Source organism: Peromyscus leucopus, chromosome 2 (assembly GCF_004664715.2).
Source record: "Peromyscus leucopus breed LL Stock chromosome 2, UCI_PerLeu_2.1, whole genome shotgun sequence".
Lineage (NCBI taxonomy): Eukaryota > Metazoa > Chordata > Mammalia > Rodentia > Cricetidae > Peromyscus > Peromyscus leucopus.
In genome coordinates, this window is record NC_051064.1 from 107,901,592 (window position 1) to 107,925,092 (window position 23,501).

Here is a 23,501-nt window from a genome sequence, read left to right on the forward strand (position 1 = left end):
ATCAAACAATGAACCGATTTTTAGTTCCTAAAAAGCAAGAAACTCAGCAGGCTGCATATAAATCAGGGCACAGGTCATTCACCCTGCCCACCTCCAATTCGCATGACATATACCCTGTCTGACTCCCCAGCCCCCCAAATCTAGGAATGGGGTTTGGGTTTCCCACCAGGACCAGCTCTACTAGGAAAAGAGCAATGAATCAAAACACAATGTCATCTCCAAGTCAGCCAGAGCCTCTTGGCTTCAGCTTGCTACCAGCATCACTCTGGGCTAGTTAAGGCCCAGTTCCTGGCCAGCTAAAATGAAGACAGCAGCACTTCCCGGGGGAACTACGTGTAAGGGTTAAAGGGGGCCATGCATTCAAATACAGTGACCCTACCTGTCTTCAAACAGGTGTAGTTATTTTAGCTTCCTCTCTCACCCCCATTAAATGCACCTGCCTGCTTAGCCACACTTCCTGCTTTCTTTTCTCTGGCCCTGAGCAGCTTTTGTGAAATTAAGTAGCCATCAGCAGAGGCAGAGTTGGGCGAGGGTGTCACTAATGGAGACCAGTGTCCTGAGCCTTTCATTCTAACTTTAGGAACAAGATGCACTTGACTCTCAGCAACTCCCCCGGGTGGGATGTGGTGGGAGAGGACCGGACGCGGGCACAAAGTGAAACCCGTACAGAGGGAGTGATGGCACGGAGCCTGGGAAGCCCCAGAGAGAGCCTTCTGCCCACACTCCGCCTCCTGCCTCCTGCCCCCACCGCAGCTGATCCAGCTGGGAGGATGGAGACCCGCCCGCGCCCAGCCCCAGGGAGGGAGGAGCCACAGGCCAGGTGGATCTGGCTAAGAGCTTGGGCTCCAGCGTGCCCCAGACTTGGGGAAGTGACTGCAAGCTGGCAGGCGAGGGCGAGAGCACTGTTGGCCCCAGGATCCAGCTCTGGGAAGCTGGGATTCTTTCCCAGACGCTGGCTCCGAGGAACACCATGGAGGAGGTAAGGCACCCACTTGGGTATGGGCTGTCAGCGTGCCACCTTGTGGACTTTAGTTCTTTCCAAAGGAGGGATCCCTGGGAAAAGAGCTGCCTGTGTGCCCCCGTTCCTGGACCTGACCAAACGTGTCATGTGTCCTGCTATGAACCTGTCATGCTGGCCTTGCCCAGCCAGCCTGTGTCTCTGCGACGCTCTCTCTAACCCAGGACCCGGGCATCTAGCCAGCTCTGAGGGCCACAGTTCACGTGCTTGTCACTTTAGTGTTGACTTTCCCCCTCTGTCCTGCCTTTGCGATGGCAGGCGAGTGTCTAGGTCCAAGGGCAGAGCGTGACTCCGGGAAAAGGTGGCCTTGCGATGTCCCCTGTGGCTTGTGACTTTACATCACTGCTCCCTATTGACTCTGTGGGCTGGGACAAGAGTGCTTGTGTCTCTCCTAAAACAGAATTGTACCAGAGTGGATGCTTTGTGAGAAGGGAGGTACATGAAGAAACAGAGCCCAGGCTTGGGATGGTGGCAGTTCAGAAGCGGAGCCAGGAGCATTGAAAGACTAAAGCCAGTCTGAGCCACACAGGGAGTCCTTGATCGTTTTTTGTTTTTGTTTTTGTTTTTGTTTTTGTTTTTGTTTTTGTTTTTGACAAAAGCAACAGAAAGTTTTGAATGACTGAAGGAATGCTGTTCACGTGTTCAGAGATTTTGCCCGGCTAACCCCATCCTCCCCTTTCCGTGTGGAGTTCTTGCTCTGCTGTTCTGTTTGTGGCTTTCTTTCCATGGATGCATATGTACATGTACCATGCCTAAGAAATCACTGTGTTGCTTCCCATCTAGATGTTTGGTTTACAGTCAGGATGGTGGACCACTCCTGTGTTGAAAGGGACACCTGTGTCTCTGGCTTCTCATTCCACCCAGGTGGTTGAGTTTTAGAAAAGAGGGAACCAAGGATGCCAGCCAGTTCCTTCTCCTGGTGAATTCCTTCTGCTAGCCTACATATGGTGCCATGATGTTTAGAAACTTATTCTTTGGGTGGGGGCGTGGGGGTCAGGGAGTTGTTTTTACTTTGTAAAAAGTCTTACTTTACAGCCCAGACTGGCCTCAGCCTCTCAAATGCTTGGATGGCAGGCATGTGCCCCTGTGCCGGACTCTATTCATCAACTTTTGGGAGCCTCCTCCATGATGGCAACTTGCCAAGATGAACTGATCCACGTGGCTTCAGGCAAAGGAAAGGGGACTGACATGCGGCCCTCTCCCTAGCCAGGATCTGCGCTGTGGACTAGTTCTGCTTATCAGTCTGATGGGACAGAGACTGGAGGTCATTGGCCCTGGGGATTTTAGGTGAGGAAGCTGAAGGACAGAACATTACTGCTGCACAGTTAGGATACCACCGGTCAGAAGCAGGGCTGGGGCCTAGGCTCTGGTTCTTTAACGACAGTGACTGGGTGCCAGCTGTAAACCAGGCAGCACCAGCAGGGATTCATTACTCCAGCAGAACAGAGAGAAGGTTTGGCAGTTTAAAGAAAAAAGTACAAAAGGGCATATTTGTTACCTAGTAACGTTTTACAGGACAAGAGAAGTGAGCACACATTTTCCTCTGCTCAGAAAGACTAGCGGAAAGGACCCAAAAAGAAATATGGAACCTGGGTGGTGGTGGTACATGTCTTTAATTCCAGCACTCTGGAGGCAGAGACAGGCGGATCTCTGAGTTTAAGGCTAGTCTGGCCTACAGAGCCAGGGATAGCCAGGTAGACACAGAGAAACCCCGTCTCCAAACAAAACAAAAAGAAATATGAATAGTTCCTTATCTTAAAAGGGTTGTTCTTCTATTGTTTTAGAAAACCAACAAAAACATTCCTTATATAATATATACATGTGGAGAACCTCCTTTGTATGGCCAACTTCCATGTTGGGTGCATGGATACAGCTAGGAGCCAAACATTTAAAAATACCCGCTTTAGCCTGTCATGGTGGTACATGTGTGTGATTCCAGCACCTGGAAGGTTGAGGCAGCATCAAAAGTTTAAGGTCAGACTAGGCTGCAGAGCGGTACAGAATGCCTTCATAAAGTTCATATGCTAATGAGAAAGGAGAAAGAAGCAAAAATATAAGGGGTAAACGGCAGCTGGTGCAATGTGGACATTTCAAAGCGGAGAAGAAGGGTCTAAGTTCGTGAGGCAGCGGGAAGACTGCCATTTCAAGTGGCACAGTGTCAAAGGTCACTGTAAGGAGGGGATGAACAGAAACTTAAGGAAGTGAGAGAGTTGGCTGTGTGGATGTTTTAGGGGGAGCGAGTCTACCGAGAGGTACTAGCCGATGCTAAGACAAACGCTGCTTTGGTGAACAGCAGCCAAGGGTAGACTAAATGGAGCAGAGGAAGTAAGGGGTGAATGTTCCCATCATGAAGGCGTGGAACCCTCAGTAGAAACCAGCTTTCCCCAAGGATAGCTGGTAGCTGCATGGCACCACCTGGCTTACATTTCCTCAGAATCGTGTGGCTGTGGTTTGGAAACTAGATGGCCAGAAGGGTGAGATCGGTAACTGCGTGGCCCGGTAGAGGAGAGGTGCTGGGATTGGAACAGGAGGAGAAGCGGCTCAGGCCGGACTTAGCAGGGATGGTGGTTATAGAAGTGACGGATCTGCATCCCTGACTTTGGATGATCGAAGTGATGGTGTTTTGGCTTTATGATGTACAGAACTGGCACACATTTGGTAAAAACTACTCTGAGCTGCAAATTTGATCTTTTCCTGGGCTAGCCAAATGTGATGCTATACAGATAAATGAATATGTGCTCTCTGTTGCTAAGCACTGAAGTTTGATAGGTTGGATGTATTGACTGCATTTTTAACATAACTGCATTTTATGATATTTATGGTATTTTCAACTTAGCATGGGATCATGCCATTATGCTGCGATAAGTCAAGACGCATCTGTATATTAAAGGTAGAGTCAACATGATATACTGATTAGACAGGGAGGGGGGAAGGGAACGGCATGAAGGCTGAGCTTTCAGAAGGATGAAGCCAGAATTTTCTGAGTCAGCTTTAGACATGGAATGATTGAAGGGCTAATTATACAGAGGAATACTCGGATTCGGAGCTCAAGGGGGAGGCTGAGGCAGGACAATAATCAGAACAATATCTACTAGAATAGTGCTGACAACCAGTAGGTGTTTAAGATTGCACAGAGTTAAAGCTGACCTCACATTCTTCGACATTCTTCTCAAGAGGGGAAAACATGCTCCCAATACTGAACCTGGGAAAGATTGCAGGCCGCCGTGAACCCTGTGGGCTGCCACACTTGGAGCTGTGGGACTTCACAGACTCCTATGAGGCCATGCTGTTCACACCTTGTTCTGAGAACTAATTCTTGCAGCCCTCAGCCAGGTCAGTAGCCTCCGCACAGCTGAAGATAACCGCGTGTAGACACTGACAGTTCTGGCTGAGCCTAGCTTGCCAGCCTGCCCACAAGAAAAGCCCCTCCTCTGAAAGCCCCACAGACCACAGCAGCACGAGGCAGACACCACAGAATGGCGTTCATCAACACTCTGTGGATGGAAATCTCACCCAGCTGGACCATGTCAATATTCCCCTCATACACACTTGGGGATGCAGAGGAAGGTGGGGCTTAGGTTTGTTTTAGGCCATTCAGTTTTCAGTTGTTTGGTGCTGTATTAGCAGATATCAGAACACATACAAATTATTTTTTTTTTTTTTTTTTTTTTTTTTTTTTTTTTTTTTGGTTTTTCGAGACAGGGTTTCTCTGTGTAGCTTTGCGCCTTTCCTGGAGCTCACTTGGTAGCCCAGGCTGGCCTCGAACTCACAGCGATCCACCTGGCTCTGCCTCCCGAGTGCTGGGATTAAAGGCGTGCGCCACCAACGCCCGGCCTACAAATTATTTTTATCTGGGCATGGTGCTACACACCTATAATCCCAACATTTGGAAAGCTGAGGCAGGAGGATTGTAAATTCAAGACCAGCCGGTACTACATAGTGAGATTCTGTCTTAAATAAAAGTTAGGGCTGAACATGTGCCACACACTTTTACTCCCAGCACTGTGGAGACAGAGCTCGTAGATGTCTGAGCTAAAGGCCAGCCTCATCTACACAGCGGTTTTAGACCATTCAAGGTTACATAGTGAGACTGTGTCCTAAACAAACAACAGCAAAAAATTATTCTTTCATACAGATATGTGATACAAAAGAATTCTGTAAGAACATGTTTTGAGCTGGCTCAATTGTAAAATGCTTGTCACACAAGCATGAGTTTAATCCACAACACCCAGGTCAAGAATGTCAGGTGTTGTGGTGTGCACTTATAATCCCCAAACAAGAGAGGCAGTGACTAGAGGATTCCTGGGGCTTGATGCACAGTAGTCTGGCAGAATCAGTGAGCTCCAGGTTCAGTGAGAAAGCCTGCCTCAAACAACAAGGTGGGCAGCTCCTCAAGAGCTACACCTGTGTTTGACTGCCAGTTTCCACGTGCATATGAATACATATACATATCCACACAAATATGCACACATCCATACATTTTATACACACACACTCATGGGGGAGTACTTTTAGACCTTCATACTGAGAGGTTGGTAAATCCTTTTTGAAACTCAGAGTTAAGTGGTAGCCCACCTGTGCCCTCGGCCAAGTGTGTTTTCACTTGGGTCCAGTCTTGGCAAGAGAGAATTGTAGCATTTTTGAGTTAGGGCTTACCATCATGGTGTCACCAAATGGGGACTGAATATTTGCTGGATGAGCTTGGACCACATTAAGAATCAAACCCCATTTAAATCCACCTCTGCCCATTGGCAGCCAAGTGATTTGAGCAAGTGCCGGCGTTAGGAAATTTCTCGAAGTCCAACCAGTTTAACAACTCCCATTTTACAAGGAAATCTGAGCCCCAGGGGCAGAAAGTTGGCAGCAGTTTTGTAGCCGCCCATCCAGTGCCTGCTCCTTGGATGCCCTGGAATTGTTCATGTTCATGTTGAATTGAAGACCTGCTCCTTAGGCCCAGCCCTCATCATCTTATGGATGTTGAACAAGCATCTTCCATGTGCCAGACCCCACATTAGCATCTGAGAGGAACCTGTCTTACATGACATCTAGTTGCTCATCTTTGCAGAAGAGTGTTAAAGAAAACAAAGGATGTGAAGGAGAATGAGGAAGTCCAGCCTCAATGGCAGCAGTGTGGCTGGGTGTCTAGCCCAGTCTTGGGACTCTTTCGGGGAGATGCTGTCCCAGCTGAATGTCAGAGGAGTAGCTATGTAGGAGAGGATGAGGAGTGGGAGTGGAGTGGAGGGCAGCAGACAAAGGCTCAGAGGTACACAGTGTGGTAGGGCGAGTCAGGGGACGCTCTTGAAGCGAAGGGTTACTGGGTGGAAATTTTCTAAATGAAAATAAGTTGCCAGAATGGAATCCTAATATTTAGAAAGGACAGGGGTTAAAAGGCCCTTGGTGCTGCACATGGTTTATTCTGAGAGCTGAGGGAGCCACTTGGGGTAGAGGGGCTTTTCTTCTAAAACTCAAGGTTGAGCTGTACACCCTGATGTGGTCCTGAGGCAGTAAGATATTACCAAGATCACATTTGATTAATTTGGGTGGGATCTAGTTCTGCATGCCTATGAGACATCACTTAGCAATGCTTCAAGACAAATGTTTGGGTTTTTTACCTAAATAATCTGACATTTAAGGAAAAGGTCCTAAGGAAGCACCTATTATTAAATAATGGAGATGCTGGCTGTTTCTTCTCTATGTACATCTCTGGTCCACAAGGACCAATCCCTGGGGATTCACCTGCAATGACAGCCTCTTGCTGGGGAGTTTGTCTGTGGAGAGTAGAAGAAGCTGTGATGAAGAGGCTTTCATCAAAGCAGAGTGTGGTGGTATAAACCTGCAATCCCAGTAGACAGAAGGCTGAGGCAGGAGGACTGCTGTGAGTTCCAGGCTAGACTGGATGGGGTAAGACCCTGTCTTTAAAAACAAACAAACAAATTTTTTAAAAGCTCCAAAACTTCTCAGATGTATTCTGAGGGAAAAGAAACCACCATATAAGTCACCAAATAAAAGGCTGGACAGCTCACAGATATCTTGGCTGGGAGGCTGTGGGCAGCATCCTCTTGGACTGCATTGTTTGGTCCTTGCTGGTGAGATAGGGAATTACCTGTGCCATGGCCAGTCATCCCTCATAGAGAGCCCTGCCCTTATCCCATCATTGTTTCAAAGGGAAGAGTCAAATCTGCCTTCTCCAAATCATTCACTGACATTTCTCCTGAGAGAAATGCTCCAAAGTGGGCAATGCTGGTCATGCCATTCTGCTTCTGCATCTTGCCAGCCGTTCTCCATGCCTGTGAGGTAGAGCCCATGCATGTCACACCACACACACACACACACACACACACACACACACACACACACACACACAAGGTTGGCGGTCTTGGTACTCACACAGTATCCTCTCATTTTAGCATGGTGCCCAGTCCCTGGCTCCAGCCTGGCATTTCTGTAAGCATCCTCACCCAGAGGCATGACCTCTTGCTGGTATACCTCAAATCAGGCCTCACTTTCCCAAGAATCCCTCCCCAGCTCCTTGGCCACAACTGGGCTCTCCTTTCCTTGCAAGACTCCAGGCCCTTTGAGTAGATCCATGTGTGGACTGTGAGGTCCCAGGGAGGAAGGCATTGTCCAGGAAAGCTTGACTCTTTAAGGCACAGCCTCTGAGGTGCCTGACTGGTTTGTCCCCAGCTGTGATAAATACCAGCTGTGTGGTTTTGAGCAAGATATTTAATTTCTTGGTGCTCCATTTGTAAAGAAGAGAAAATAATATCTGCCTCTTAGCATTCCACAGAGGCTTAAATATGTTCATAGGTATAAAGAACTTGGACCCGCCCCCTGGGCTCAAAGGGCAGAGAATGCCAAGCTTGACATAGTAACTCATAGGAGGATTGGGGTGGCTGTTATACTTTGTGTCATTCTTCTCCTAAAGTCTTACTCCAAAGCCTAAACCAATGCTTGAGGAACATACATCTTAGAGGGGCTTTATAGAATAGTCAAATTAAAGTGAGGCCGTAAGAGTGAGTTTTAATCCAGCATGAATGATATCCTCGGAAAAGAGGAATTTAAACAGGGAACTATGCAGAGGATAGACAGTGTGACCAGACTGTGAGAACACCTTATGAAACATCAAAACTGCCATCCAGCTCCAAGCTGAGTGGGAGACCTACAGTCCTCAGGAGGGAACCAACCCTGCCTGAAATTTGAATGTGAACATTCACCTTCCAGAACCATCAGACAACAAATTTCTCTTGTTCAAGTCACGCTTGGTGGCACTTAATCATGGAGGCCCCAGCAAAACTCTGCAAGAACCCATCTCTACAAATTAACAAAGAAAGTTGATGTTAGTATTTAGGGTGGTATTTTGTTAATATTCAGGGTGAGACTTTGTGTCGCGGTTTGAACCTACCCCCAAACAGCAGCTATGCTTAGCTCTTCAGAGAAGGTGCTCGGGAAAGTGCTACATGGGGACAGAACAGAAGTGGGCGTGGCATCCAAGTTGGAATTCCTCTCCAGTTTGCAAATCCCTGAGAAGACTTTCAAAGATTAATCAAAATGATGCCCCATTTGCTGGGGCTCGTTCAGTACAGATACGTTGTATAGACTGGGCTTCAGAATATCAGACTTTGCACCCTGACCATGGAAAGACTTCATAGTTTTCAAATCTCTTGTCTCTTGACTATGTTTCCTCTTATCTTCCCATTTTACAGATAGGCCAGGGTCCTGGTGCAAACTAAGACTGTTTAACTCAAAGTGTCATTCTTTTGTGCTGTTTGCATCTTATTTACTCGTGTGTGTGTGTGTGTGTGTGTGTGTGTGTGTGTGTGTGTGTGTGTTTTCATGGCGTACAAGCGTGTACAAGAGAAACACTAACTAGGGAGCATTGGTTCTCTTCCACTGTGGGGATCCTGGGAGTCAAACTCAGGTGATCAGGCTTGGCAGAAAGCTCCTTTACCCACTGGGCCATCTTGCTGGCCCTCTCAGTGCTGTTCTGGATGATTGGCTTTTCCCCTTTCTTCATGATGGTAGTGGATGTTGTATGGGACAGAGGGCTTAGACATTAAGCCAGGAGACCTGCATGTGAGCCACCATCTGCCATGCCTTTGCGCTTTGTCCCCAGACAGGCCAGTTGTCTTCTTTGACTTTAATTTTTCTTATCTGTATATGTGAATAGTAACGCCTGTCACTTTTGTCAGTAAGGATTTCATTTTGAATAGTACATTTCAATAAACTGAAAAGCCAAAATGCTATACTTACAGTTGTTGATATTGTCAAGCTCCCCCATCCACAGGATTCTAGCAGAGCCACCATTGCTATGTAAACCATTTTCTAAGACCTACAACCGCCATCTCCCCATACACACCTTTGGTGAACTAGCCTATAGCTTGTCTCGAAGACAAGTCATGGCTGGAGGCAAGAGAAAAGAAAGAGATGGGGGAGGCTGGCTTCTAATAGTTCTGAGGGTTAAATTGTTTTCAAGGCAGTGTCATTTAAAGTTTTAAAGGATGAGTGGAGACATGCCAACTTCAAGTGCCCCTTAAAAACAAAGGACTCAAGGCTGTTGTGCTCTTCCTCAATACAACTGGGGGCTGTCTTTGCTTATTGTTATGACTGTTCGTTGCTGTTGCTGCTGTTTGAAACTGTTTTGTGTGTGTTTTGTTTTGAGCAATAGGGATTGAAACTTTGTGTGTGCTACTCCATCAAACCTTCATTCTCTTTTCTCCTCTCCTTGTCTTGTCTTTTTTTCCTTCTAGGCAGGGTTTCATTAACATTTGGTTGCCTGAGGCTGCCTTGAACTCACTCTGCAAGCCCAGGAAAGCCTTGCGCTGTCAGCTCTCCTGCCTCAGCCTCCTGAGCAGCTGGTATCACAGGCCTTGTGCCAACCCTGGCCTGGGAGAATGCTATTTGGAGTGTGTGGAATGTGTGTGCTCAGCTTCCTCTGTCTTCTGTGATGTTCACAAAGAGCATGAGACAGAGCGTCTCCGGACTCTTGTGTATGTGCTGTCCACCTCTCCTGCCTGGGTGCCTGCGGGTGAATTATTTCATCTCTGTGGCCTTGGGCTTCATTGCTTGTAAAGGGGGATTTAAATTCGGAAAGGAGACAGCTAAGAGCACCTAGCAGCAGAACTGTCTGGATAGTCTGAGTGATGTGGCATGCTGCTGGAGAGTATGGTACAGGCAGAGTGGCCCTGATCTGAAAACTCCAAGTCAGAACTGTTCGCACATCTGAACCGGCCTGAGCATTGGCATGGTATCACAAGGAGAGATTTTTACCCCACCCCATTTTGATTCATGCACAGAGTTATTTAGATCACCTTCAGGCCGTGCATATAAGGTATATATGAAACATACATGAATTGTGTATTAGATTTGAAATCATATTACATATATACAATATTTCAAATTCTCAAGAAATCTAGGATCCAATACACTACTGGACCCACACATTTTGAGTAAGAGATGCTTAACTATAGGTGTCTTCTGCTTTGTTTGATCTTCAGGTCATAGATGAAGGACCCCAAGGTCTGGCCCTGTATCTCTCATAAACAAATTATACCAGTAGATGTGTGTTCTGACTTCTCCTTGGCACTCACCACAGTTCCTTGTTTAATGACTAATTTAATGAACTTAAATGTCCTGGGAAGGATGGAAGGTATTTACAGAATACCATCAAGTCCTTTCAGGCACAGTTTCACTCAAGCTTCACCAATCCCATGGGAATGAGTCTATCTCCATTTTACAGACAAGGAAACAATTTTCTGGGTTGCCTGGTTTGTTCAGAGTCTCATGGACCAAGAATCAGGGAGCCAACCTTTGAACTAGATGCTTTACTTGGAGCCCCTAGATACTAAGCATTGACTAGGGTACCATTTTTTGAGTTTATTATCTGGAAAAGCACAAACATGGGGGCATTAGCTTGTGAGCTGTGACTTTAAAATTTCCATTTGGAGCAGAATAGTATGTTTACTGTGTTGGTCTTGGTCATCAAGTTGACTGAATTCGAATCAAGTGACTGGATACTCCTGTGATATATATTTATATATATATATATATATAAAGGATACTCCCTTTAAATATATATTCATTCTATGAGTTCTGTTCCTCTAGAGAACATTGGCTCGTACATTTACCAAGAAATAAAATAGCCATTACCCATTGTCTTAACTTCTCTGTGAGCCAGAAATTCTTCCTTGCAGTCAGGTGTATAATCTCTGAGTGTCAATCAATCATCACAGTAGAAATAGAGACTGGCTCTATCTATCCTTCAAGAGAGAAGATTCTGAAAACCACCAGGACCAAGCTTGTCTTTTAAAGCTTCCCATATCTTTCTGGATGGGAGTGCTGGACCAAGACCAAAGGTCTATAGATCTTGAAGATGTTCTATCTGTCCAGGTAGCACTAGCCCCAACTTTTCACAGGAAAACAGAGGCTCTGAGGACTAAGGGACATCCTGAGGCATGGAACTACAACCTGAAGCTCTGGGGCTCTTGCCCATGCTCCCAACCTGCACTGTAGCGTCTTCTAGGGGCTCTGGGTCTTACTTCATGCTGGCAGCAAGGAGAGGCAGCAAGCAGGGTTCCTCCTTGTGCCTCACAGCCCCCACTATTCATAACATCCCTGGGTTGTGATAAAACATGGAGTTTCCTGGCCAATATCCATTGACGATTCAATGACTTAGTTGGAAAGTGCTCCAACAGCCATACTTTAGAATAACTCTTCTAGATGGAAACTGTTAAAGGGGCCATCATTCCGTGAGATTTATTATTGCCTTATTACTATGAAGAAGCATCTTTTCTGAAAGAAATTTGAGGAACAATGAGACTATTCTGGCCATGCCATTTCACTGCTGGTGTATAGTCAAAACTGCTTTTGTTTTTCCACAGGGACTCATAGGCAAGTTGTACCCTTTTGTTTCATGGTGTTGGTTTGTTGACTCTTCTTTTCCAGCTCTGACTGTCCTTCCTGCATGGTTCCAGGGACTATGGAAGAGACGAAGTCTTGTAGAATGTTCACCCGAATACCTTTCCTCCAGGATGGGGCTGTAGCCCAGTAGCAGAGCATTTGTGAAGCATGTATGAGGCCCTGCTTTCCATCCCCAGCCCCACAAAGCAAACAACCTTCAGTCCCTGAGTCTAAATCCCAGGACTGCCCCCCACTGGCTGCATGATCGTCAGCCTGTTATTCTGCTTCTCTGAGCCCCTCAGTGGAGGGCCTGACCCACTCATTGACAGTGCCTAGACTTTCTTGAACTCGTGGATTTCTACAGAACACTTAGATCTATGCCTGATGCCATGAACGCGCAGGCAGGGTTAGCTGGTGCTGATGATGGCATACTGTGAAAGAACTCACAGTCTCCAGGGAAACAGAAAAGCAGATGTAGCCAACAAAGCAATAAATGCACATGGTATTAAAGACATGATCAACCAGGGTCAAGAGGTGGAGAAGGGTTGACTGTAGAAAATGTTAAGCTGAAAGCTAAAGAACAAATGTGTGAGACAGGGCCAGAAAGTGTTACAATATGGTGGCTGTGTAGATGTGCCACTGAGAATAGCTAAAAGGGGTGTGGGAGGACCTCGGGGCCAAATAGTTACCTAATGTGTGCAAGGCCCGGAGTTGGGAGAGGGGAAGGAAAGAGATGGGAAAATGACTTTGAAAAAGTGCAGACTCCAGGGCTCAACTGGTGGAGTGCAAACCCCACCCTGGCTCCATGTCCTTGAACCCTTCTCCACTGCATTGTGCTTTAGTTGCTTCGTCTACAAAATGGTATATCATAATAATGGAGCTGGTCTCATGGGTATTTTTATGAAAGAAAACTAAGTTCTAGATAGAAAGCTTTTAGTATATGGCCTAACACATAGTATTCATTTAACAATGGCTGTGAGTAATAAAATTCTTGTATGGCCTACGTTTTCTGGAGTATGATGTGGTATAACTAGTAGGTGTGACCCATCAGAGAAAAAGGCATGGCAATGGTGTACTTGACTGTGGTTGACTAGGGAAAGGGATACAAAGGAAATATATTACAGGAGAGCGCATAAACTATAGCCATAAGGCCTGGCCACAAGGCCAATTACTGAAGGCTTTTGAAGTTAGGTCTCTCTTGTGTTGAATGGAATTGATAACTCATCATTGAGATGATTATGGAGATCAGAGGACATCAGTGAGGAAAGAGTTTTGTGAATTGTGATACAAGATACAAACAGAAGAAAATAAGGACAGAGAAGAGATGCATAGACTCAATTCCTTGGGTAGGGTGAGGGCGGGACATAGCCACAGCTCTCTCCTACTCTGTTACATCTTCAAATTGAATCATTTCTCTTAAAGTTGTTACCTGATGTATTAGTTATTTATCTCATTACTTTAACAAAAATATCTGACAAAAGTAACTTCAAAAAGAAAAGGTCTCTTTGGGCTTACAGTTCCAGAGAGTGCAATCCATGATGGCAGGGATGTATGACAGCAGAGACAGAAGGCCACTGGTCATATTGTGTCCAAACAGCCACCAAACACAGTAACCAAAACTTGTATTCGGTTTTCTGCCCCCCCTGTATTCAGTTCAGGACCACAGTTCACGGACCGGTGCCCCTCACATTTAGTGTGTATCCTGGTTAGCTTCGACTGTCAACTTGACACAATCTAGAGTTTTCTGAGAAGGAAGTCCATTAAGGAATTGCCATGATCAGATTGGCCTCTGGACAAGTCTTTAGGGAGTTGTCTGGATTGTTAATCAACATAGGGTGACCCAGCCCATTGTGGATGGCACTGTGCATGGTTGGAACAGGTAGTCTTGGGCTTTGTAAAAAAAACCTAATTAAGCGTGGACTTGCTAATGAGCCAGAAAACAGTGTTCTTCCGTGTTTTCTACTTCATGTTCCTGTTTGAATTCCTGTCCCGACTTCCCTCAATGATCTATAACCTGCAAGCTGCAATAAACCCTTTCCTTGCCTGTGTATATAGCTTTGGTCAGAGTGCTTTAGCACAGTAACAGAGATAAAACTAGAACGAGGTGTGTCTTCCTACCTTAATTCTCTAAATCTAGATAATCTCTCGCAGATATGCCCAGAGTTCTGCTTCCTCAGTGACCATGACTCCTTTCAAGCTGACAGTCAAGATTAGCCCTCATCCATAGTTAAGCATCTAGGCTCATATAGGTGTAATTTTCAGTTAGTAAACCCAAGTATAAGTTAAGTAGGAACCCAAAGGATCATAGGCTTCCTCTGGGGAAACATCCATGCAGGAACCATCATCCAACCTGGTCTCCTACTAGGAAGACTTTTCAAGGAAGAAGATAAATAAGTGTCCATTAATCTGAAGACTTCATAGGAATCCTTTTGGTGAAAAAAAAAAAAATGGGAAAATATATCAATAGCCTTTCCACCAAACAACTAGATGAGATTTTATGCAATAGAAATCTGATGCAAGTGTAAAGTTTTCGTGCCTTTGTGGCTTGTCTTATTTGGGCAGGCGCATGTTAAATGCAGTGTGAATGTTCATGTCTATCTGGCCTTACAGCAATTAAACATGCTATCTTCTCTCCACTTTTTACCTTGCTCCACAAGTTTGTGCAAAGGCTGCCTGTGTTCACTTTCTCTTTTTTTTTTTTTTTTTTTTTTTTTTTTTTTGGTTTTTCGAGACAGGGTTTCTCCGTGTAGCTTTGCGCCTTTTCCTGGAACTCACTTGGTAGCCCAGGCTGGCCTCGAACTCACAGAGATCTGCCTGCCTCTGCCTCCCTCACTTTCTCTTTACCTAGCATACCTCTCTTGTTATCTAGTTGCCAATTTAAAAACCCCTCTCTTGGAAAACTCTTGCTAAGTCAGTCTTTTAGTGATATGGCCAACAATGCTTAGGGCTGACCAGACATCCCTTTGCTCTCTTAACAATTCCTAGCCTTTTTTCAAATTATACTGGAGTCATGTGACAAGTACTGGCCAATGGGCTATGAGTGGAAGAGATGCTCTAGGCACCTGCAAGTGGGTATGAGTCTCTTTGCCCTTCTGGACCTGCCCTAGGTGTTAAGATGTGACATGCTGCATGGTGGATCTCTAAGTGACATTGAGGAGGAGAGTACTCTTCTAAATCAGGCTGGGCATATAGAAGAGAGGGCTGGACTGGAGGAGGAAAGACCTTGGGTTAAGCCAGTAGATTTGGGATCTGCTTGGGTACAATAAAACCTCTTCTATCCTAACCACTGATCATCCCATTTTTGTCAGAGCATGAGTATTAGTTTCCTAGTGATGTTGTAACAAGTGAGACCACAGGGCCGCACGCCTCCTGTGGCTATGAGAAGAATCTATGTTCCTGTCTTTTTCAGCTTAGAAACCATTTGCTGTCATTGCTGGTGGCTCCTTCAGCATCAATGCCAGCAGTGTGGCATCTTCTCTCTGACCTTGGCTTCCAGCCTTTAAGACAATGAATGTCTCACCTCTGTTCTATAAGGGCCCCAGGAATATGCCGAGCCCACTCAGGTGAGCCAAGCCCTCCTTTCCAAAGTCCCTTCACCATGTAAGACACCATAATAAGACATAGTCATAGGTCCTCATAGGGCATGAGCACCTGTATGAGCTAAGGAGGGTTCTACTTAGTCTACTTCTTTCCTAGCCCATTCTGACCAGTTGTGTTTGGAATAGTCTTTTTTCTTGTTGTTTTTGTTTTGTTTTTTGTTTGTTTGTTTGTTTTTCAAGACAGAGTTTCTCTGTGTAGCCTTGGCTGTCATGGAATTTGCTCTGTAGACCAGGCTGGCCTTAAACTCACACAGATCTGCCTGATGCTACCTCCCAAGTACTGAGATTAAGGGCATGTGCTACCACCGCCAGGCTAATTTTTTTTTTAAGTGAGTAAATAGCTACTCATTTCCTATATGTCTTAGTTTGGGTTTCTATTGTTGCAACAAAACAACATAATCAAAAAGCAAGTTGGGGAGAAAGAGGTTTATTTGGCTTATACTTCCATATTGCTGTTCATTACTGAAGGAAGTCAGGACAGGAACTCAGACAGTGCAGGATCCTGGAAGCAGGAACTGATGCAGAGGCCATGGAGGGGTGCTGCTTACTGGCTTGCTCCTCAAGGCTTGCTGTCTACTTTCTAATTGAACCCAGGACCACAAGACCAGGGATGGCACCACCCACACTGGGCTGGTCCCTCCCCAACTGATCACTAATTGAGGTAATGCCTTACAGCTGGATCTCATGGAGGCTTTTCCTCAACTGAGGTTCCTGCCTCTCTGATGACTCTAGCTTGTGTCAAGTTGACACACAAAACCAGCCAGTACACTATGTATTTCTCATATTGTGAATTCCATTCTGTAAAATCAGGGTTTATTTCTTACTGTTTTCTTGTTTGCTAGTTTATGTGATCAATAAGATTGATGATAGCTACAATGGTACCATGTTTGGAGGCCTGGGAACTGTTCCTTTTCTGTGAAGAATGTAACTGTATACCCTGGCAATCCTACAGGAATCAGTAACTACTGTGTCCTTCTCAAGTAGAAAACAGAACCCTCTTGAGTTTGAATAGTTATATCCTGAGACCGCACAGTCCAGAAGTGTAGCTAGAGTTTTCCTGCCTTGCCCACAGTCAGGACAAATCTTTGTCACCTGCCAGTCCCACAGCCGCTCAGACCCAACCAAGTAAACACAGAGACTTATATTGCTTACAAACTGTATGGCCATGTCAGGCTTCTTGCTAACTGTTCTTATAGCTTAAATTAATCCATTTCCATAAATTTATACCTTGCCACATGGCTTGTGGCTTACTGGCATCTTCACATGCTGCTTGTCCTGGTGGCAGCTGGCAGTGACTCCTTCTGCCTTCCAGTTCTTTCTTTTCTCCTGTTAGTCCCACCTATACTTCCTGCCTAGCCACTGGCCAATCAGTGTTTTATTTGTTGACCAATCAGAGCAACTTGACATACAGACCATCCCACAGCACAGGGGTGATCCCAGAGATCCTTCATTTAATAGGCAAGGTGCCAAGAGCTCATAAAATGAAACAGTGTAGGCCTTTCTCAAACTGTCTAGAGTTTAATAAGGAAGATATACAAAAGCAATATCACATCTTCACAGTGGGACAGTGACACCACATTCAAGTGACTGGACTCACTTGGGTAAGTCAGAGGAGAGATTATTTCTGATTTAGGCTTTTAAGGATGACACACCATTGCAGGAAGGCTTTCCCCAGTGAGGAGTAAACATATGTCTACCAATACTCTCCTTCTGGGACACCAATAAGCCAAAGTATAATTCCACCAAAGTCTAACTTGGGGAACCAATGACTTCATTGGGCTCACTTACAGAGCATGGGTGAAAGGCTCTCACCCATGTAGGTGACCCAAAGCAGCCACACTATTGGAAAGTCTGACCCAGCATGAATGATGACTTCCCAATAGCTGCATTGATGGAGCCTGCCCTTCAGTTAACCTTCTACACACTGAATAGTCTAGCACCTTCTGATACCATAAGACCTTATGTAATTAAGGCAGAATTACATACAATAGTTAGAAGAGTGTGAGAGAAAGTAGTTGAATTATAAGTGAGGATCCAGTTCTTCCCTTTCCCACCCCCTGCTTCTATGAAAGAATGTCAAGTCTACAAGCCCAATCTTGAGTGAGTAGCCATAGCTGTTCTGATGAAAATGATGGCCCCTATGCTAGAAGGAAAGCAATGGAGGGCATGAGTGAGAAATATGTCCTAGCCATAGAGGACAGTGTGTCCCATGAGCCTGTGGTAGAAAAGAGGGTGCCCTAAGGAGCCACAAGCTGTGTGTACAACCTCATTGTACAGTGTGGGGTGGTGCAGAACACAAACACGGGGATTTTTTTTGAGGGCTATGACCCACCTAAAGTCTGAATAAGACTCTTGGGTGAAGAGTGAGAAGGGCAGATGTTGTTCATAGCAGATCCTGAATTCACTGTCTTCATAGCAGATCCTGAATTCACTGTCTTCATAGCAGATCCTGAATTCACTGTCTTCATAGCAGATCCTGAATTCACTGTCTTCATAGCAGATCCTGAATTCACTGTCTTCATAGCAGATCCTGAACTTATGGTCTTTCTCCTTCTCTTTGTCCTCTTTGGACTGTTCACAAGCCAGGAAGTGGATGGTTAGAGGCCGGTTTTCAGATATGAAACAGTTTTCAGAGAATTGTTATGGGCCCTACTTTTCAGTTCAGTTATTTTTGAGTTTCCACAGGTAGTGCTCCACTCTGGACACTGACGGCCTTAGCTAGCTGTACTCTGTCTCTGCTAAGCTAGGTCCACACACTCTGCTCTTTCTACCCAGACCATCCTCTTGTGTGGGATACATCATTATACACCTTTAAAGAGAATGCCTTGAACCTGTGTGGCCTTCTGTTCTAGCCAAAGAATCTTCTTATGTCACTTGATTTGATATCTATAAGAACTTTAGTAAGGAAAAAGAATTTCCATTTTAGATATTACCAAAATAAAGGCAGATTTTAGATGTTTAATTAGCCAACAAACGTTTTAGCTTTCTTCCTCAAGCGGTGATATATTCTATGAGAGCTAATTGACATGAACCTGTTGGCTTTTACTCAAGTGTCACGGTAGACCTGGGGTTTCTAATCCCTAGCGCTACCTTCCTAAGCTAGAAGAGAGCTCATGTTGTGAAGGACCAGACAGAGGCTCTGGGATCCTATTCCAGTGTTGCTTCTCCTTCAGTTTGGCCTCTGGGAAGTCAGATCCTCTTGAGGAACCAAAGCTTACATACGCCACAGAACCAGAAAGTCATCACTTCACACCTATTACTCTCTCAAAGCTAAATGATTGCCTGTTATTTTCATTTGTGCGGTATCCTGTGACTTTAAAGGTCTTATTCATTCTTTCTGTCTCTTAACACACAGAAAATCCCTGCCATCACCCTTGAAGCCATGCAGGCTACACAGATTGCCTGTGTCATTCCACCCTCCCATTATTCTGACTATTTACCTCAAGCTGGTCTCTGAGCCAAGTCCCAGGTCTGTCCCAGCACCTATGAGAAAATCTAAGGCTACCTCCAGCTGGTGGCTTGGTCAGCATCTCTCTTCATCAGGACTCCCTTTGTTCTTCCCACCTTCCACTGACTGCACTTGAAGAGGGACCCCCAGGGTAAAGTAGAAATGGACAGAATACAGGTCTTCAGCGGGGGTCTGGTGCCATTGTTCTGAGTGAGCACCATTAGCAGGCCGGAGTGTAAGGGGGAAGGGAGAACAGGAGAAGAGAATAAGGTCATAGGGTAATTTTCCAGACTTGAGGTAAAGTGTTAAGATATGTGGATCAGCAACATGACTGCCTAAACATGCGCTGAACAAGGACAACAATGGACATGCTAACATGGACTGGGTGCTGGGAGCCCATGAGCCCTCAACCCTGCATAACAGACTGTGGGTAACTAAGAAATGCCAAAAGAGGAGAATTAGTCTTCCCCAGGGAAGAGCACATGGGTTATACACAAGAGCACACATCACCCAATACCAACTGGTCAGCTTTGAAAACATACATATAAGTAACATACAGGCTGAACAGGTTGTATTTATTATTTAGGAATATGTATATGCATATATGTGTATATATGTAACAACAACTAATTACAAAAGAGGCCATGAATTTGAAAGAGAGGAAGGAAGGATATATGGGAGAGTTTGGAGGGAGGAAAGGGACAGGGAAAACTGATATAATTATGATCTCAAAACAAAAATAAAAGAAAAAATTCTGATCTAGAATACAGGTCAGAGGGGCTGGAGAGGTAGTTCAACAGCTAAGACCATTGTTACTCTTGTAGAAAACTGGAGTTCAGGTCCCAGCACAAACATGGTGACTCACATGTCTAGCCTATAACTCTAGCCCCAAGAGATCTACAACCCTCTACCAGTCTGCACAAACATCTTCATGCATGTGTGTATATATACATACACACACACACCGCTCATAAAAATAAAATTAAAATTAAAATAATACTTTTGAAAAACTCTTACAACGTAATTCCTATATATTTCCAATTAGCTATCAATAAACCTCACTCTCCTTTTCCCTATAGGTCATAATTCAGTTTTAATTGTTAGTACATTTATTTTTAAGCACATCTCATAAGAGGCTAAGTGTTATTACCTTTAAAATCTAGGTTGTATGGATTGTTGCATTGCCCTTGAGAATCATTGTACTAAAATTTGATTTCAAAATAGATTTTTGATTCATATATCACGGTACTTTAATACTGTACAGCAATTTATTAGCAAAGTCCGGAAGAGCATACGCTCCTCACACTAGGGAAACTAAGAGGAAACATACATGCTGGATGTTTGTGTTTTGTTCTGTGGTGATTGTTAGCATGTCTTAACAAGTTGTCTTCATTTTCTATTTTGTTACTTCCATGGTCATGTGAGTTCTAAACAGTCGTGTTAGAGACAAAAGAAAGCTTACTTTATATTGTTCAATGCTAATAAAATAAGTAAATAAATATGACACTTAAAATTGAGGAGGAGGAGTGGCAGTGGTGAGTGTGGAAGAAGAAGGGCCAAGACTGAAGCATCATTGTCGCTGGGAAGTAAAATGCCACCTCTCAGAGTTGATAAATGATCTTCCCACCTGCACGTACCAGGCTGCTTAACGTCGGCACGTGTTGTTCGCCACAGATGACCACTCTGCCAGCATAACCATCATAACCACGAGTTATCAATATCACCATCAGCATCAGCACCCTTTTTCAACGTTGCGACTGTCTTATCCCAACACCATTGCTTAGGAGCCTCCTTTGTGCCAGGCACCAGGCCAGCATGATTGCCCACGATGGGGGTTGCTTCCCCATACCATGTGTCAGGAAATCGAAGAAAAAAAGAACTGAAACAGCTTTGTTAAGGTGACACAGATGCTTCCCCATTCCATGTATCAGGAAATAGAAAAAAAAAAAAGAACTGAAACAGCTTCATTAAGGTGACACGGGTCAACATGCCAACCTAAGGCTTTTCAACCCTCACATTCCTGCCCTTAGCCTTGCTTCTACTATCGAAAGTGATTCTGTTTAGTCGGGAAGGTGAAAACTGGACTGACCCCAGTCACAGCACAGTAAACACATGGCTGAAGGAGGTGTTGGGCTCTCAAGAGCACAGGGCATTCACCACCTCTCAGTTTGGGAGGCTTAACGGGTAATTGAGATGTATAGTATCTATTGAAACGCACACATTCAGTGAGGGGAAGGCCAAGGTGGAGGCCAGTGCTCTGCCACAGCATGGGGTTTCTCTTGAAAGCCATCAGTGCATGGTGAAAGCCAAAGGGCCAAGGATGCATCTTTCCTGGGAAACGTCAGGATGGACGATGGTGTTGGTCCCACATAGTTGTCCACCTCCAAAGGTGAAGGACCTTGTGAGCTGCTGCTAGGAATGTTCATCAGGGACTGGTGTGTCACTGATTGTCTCAGTTAGGGTTTCTATTGCTGTGAAGAGACACCATGACCACAGCAACTCTTATAAAGAAAACATTTAATTGGAGCTGGATTACAGATTCAGAGGGTTAGTCCATTATCATCATGGCAGGAAGCAATGTGTGCAGGAGGACTCGGTGCTGGAGAAGGAGCCAAGAGTTTTACATCTAGATCAGCAGACAGCAGAAAGAGAGAACGACACTGGACCCAGCTGTGTCAAAGCCCACCCTTGTAACACACTTCTTCTAATAAAGCCACACCTCTTAATAGTGCCACTCCCTGATAGCTAAGCATTCAAATCTATGAGCCTATGGGGGGGCATTTCTAGTCAAACCACCACACTGATGCTGCTGTGAGCCTCTCTCATAAGACTCTGGCTTGGCTGTTCATCCAGTAAAAAAGGTCCTGAGGCTGACTGGGTGACTTAGCAGAATGAACATGGACACAGCACAGACTGTCAAGCACCGGTTCTTATTGGCTGAAGAAATCTTGCCCCAGATGAAGGGCTTTCAAATACCCTTCAGTTGCATTCCTTGTCTATTCAAAGCCAAACCTGAGACTGTGTTAGGAGTAGTGAGAAACTGGAAGATGGTGTTCAGGAGGTCTGATACTTATTAGCTCTTCCATCTTAGGCAAAGGGTCATGACCCCTGCAGCTCTTGTTTCCTCTTTTGTAAAATGGAGTTGATTATTTCTCCATAACAGCTTGGAATCAGTGTAAACAAAGCGATGTTGAGAAGGGGCCCATGGGATAGGGAAAAGATCTGGAATTTGGGACTCAGATCTCTGTTGATCATTGTGATGTAGCTATAACAAACTACCTGGAACTGAGTAATTTATTAAGAAGAGAACATTATTTCTCAAGTTCTGGAAGCAGGGAATCTAAGAGCATGGCACTGGTCTCGTCTCAGCATTGGTAAAGGGCCTGTTTTATTGTATCACACCATAGCAAGTTAGAGCATGAGTGTAGTGATATATTGTGTGTCCTAATAAAATTTGCTGGCATATCAGAGGACAGAACAAGCCACTAGGTTAAACATAGAGGCCAGGTAGTGGTGGCCTAGCACCTCTGGAAGCAGAGATCCATCTGGATCTCTGTGAGTTCAAAGCCACCCTGGACTACATGAGCTTGACTCAGTCTAGGAGAGAAACAGCCAGACAGTGGTGGCACACACCTTTAATCCCAGCACTTGGCAATCACACATGCCTTTTATCCCTGCACTAATAAGGAAGTGATATGGCTGGGCGGAGAAAGATACATAAGGCATGAGGAGACAGGAACTAAAGCCCTTTCAGCTAGAGGTCTTTCGGCTAGAGAGCCTTTTCAGGCTGAGGGGTCCTAGAGGTAAGAGGTGGCTGTGGCTTGTTCCTTTGTCTCTCTGATCTTTCAGCATTTACCCCATTATCTCTAGGTTTTTTTTTTCTGAAAGACCATTTTTGAATTCATGTTACACATGAGTGCTTGGGTCTCTCATCCTCATTTTTCAAAGCTGCTGCTGTGATCCAGGAGGCCACACACTCATGGCTTCATCCAACCCAATCTTATCCAAGTAACTTCCTTAGGCCCACCTTTAAAAATCCATTTAGTAATTAAGTTTCTGACACGTGAAGTTTGGGGCACACATTCAAACTCGAGAAGACTCTCTTGTTAAATAGAAACTGCCCCTTAATAACAGTGCAAACTGACAGAACCAGTGAGGATCAGCTCGTCCTCTCCTGCTTCATAGTCAGTGCCCGGCACCGGGATGAACACTTACCACGGATTATCTTAGCTAACTGACCATTGAATATTATTATTGATATCACTTTATTGGTGGGAACTTCGGTGACAGAGGTTCAACTGAAGGTCACCCAAACACCACCCTTCCACCTCCCAAGTCCACAGCAAGAGTGTTTCACCCTTGGCCAAACTGTTCTCTCTCCAAGCCGGTTCCTAAAGCTGTAAAATCAAGGTAATGGCACATCCCATGCCAGATTTCTAAGGGGCTCAAAGGTTGTGTCTAAACAGCAGCAGTTTATACACACCAATGTCAACAGAGGGGGTGGAAGAGGATGGGGGGGCAGGCAGGAGGGAGAGGAGAG

General features: G+C 45.1%; 1 protein-coding gene across 4 annotated transcripts in view; it reads left to right on the forward strand.

Moving 5' to 3' along the window:
- The first annotated feature begins 814 nt into the window (after positions 1 to 814).
- The window catches only part of Fyb2 (FYN binding protein 2), a 112,811-nt gene continuing 90,124 nt past the window's right edge, over positions 815 to 23,501 (forward strand). For all 4 annotated transcript variants that reach the window (XM_028887938.2, XM_028887948.2, XM_037202761.1 and 1 more), the window contains exon 1: positions 815 to 979. In XM_028887938.2, the coding sequence (XP_028743771.1) occupies positions 971 to 979 (9 nt within the window). In that variant the 5' untranslated portion in view covers positions 815 to 970. The remainder of the gene's footprint in view (positions 980 to 23,501) is intronic.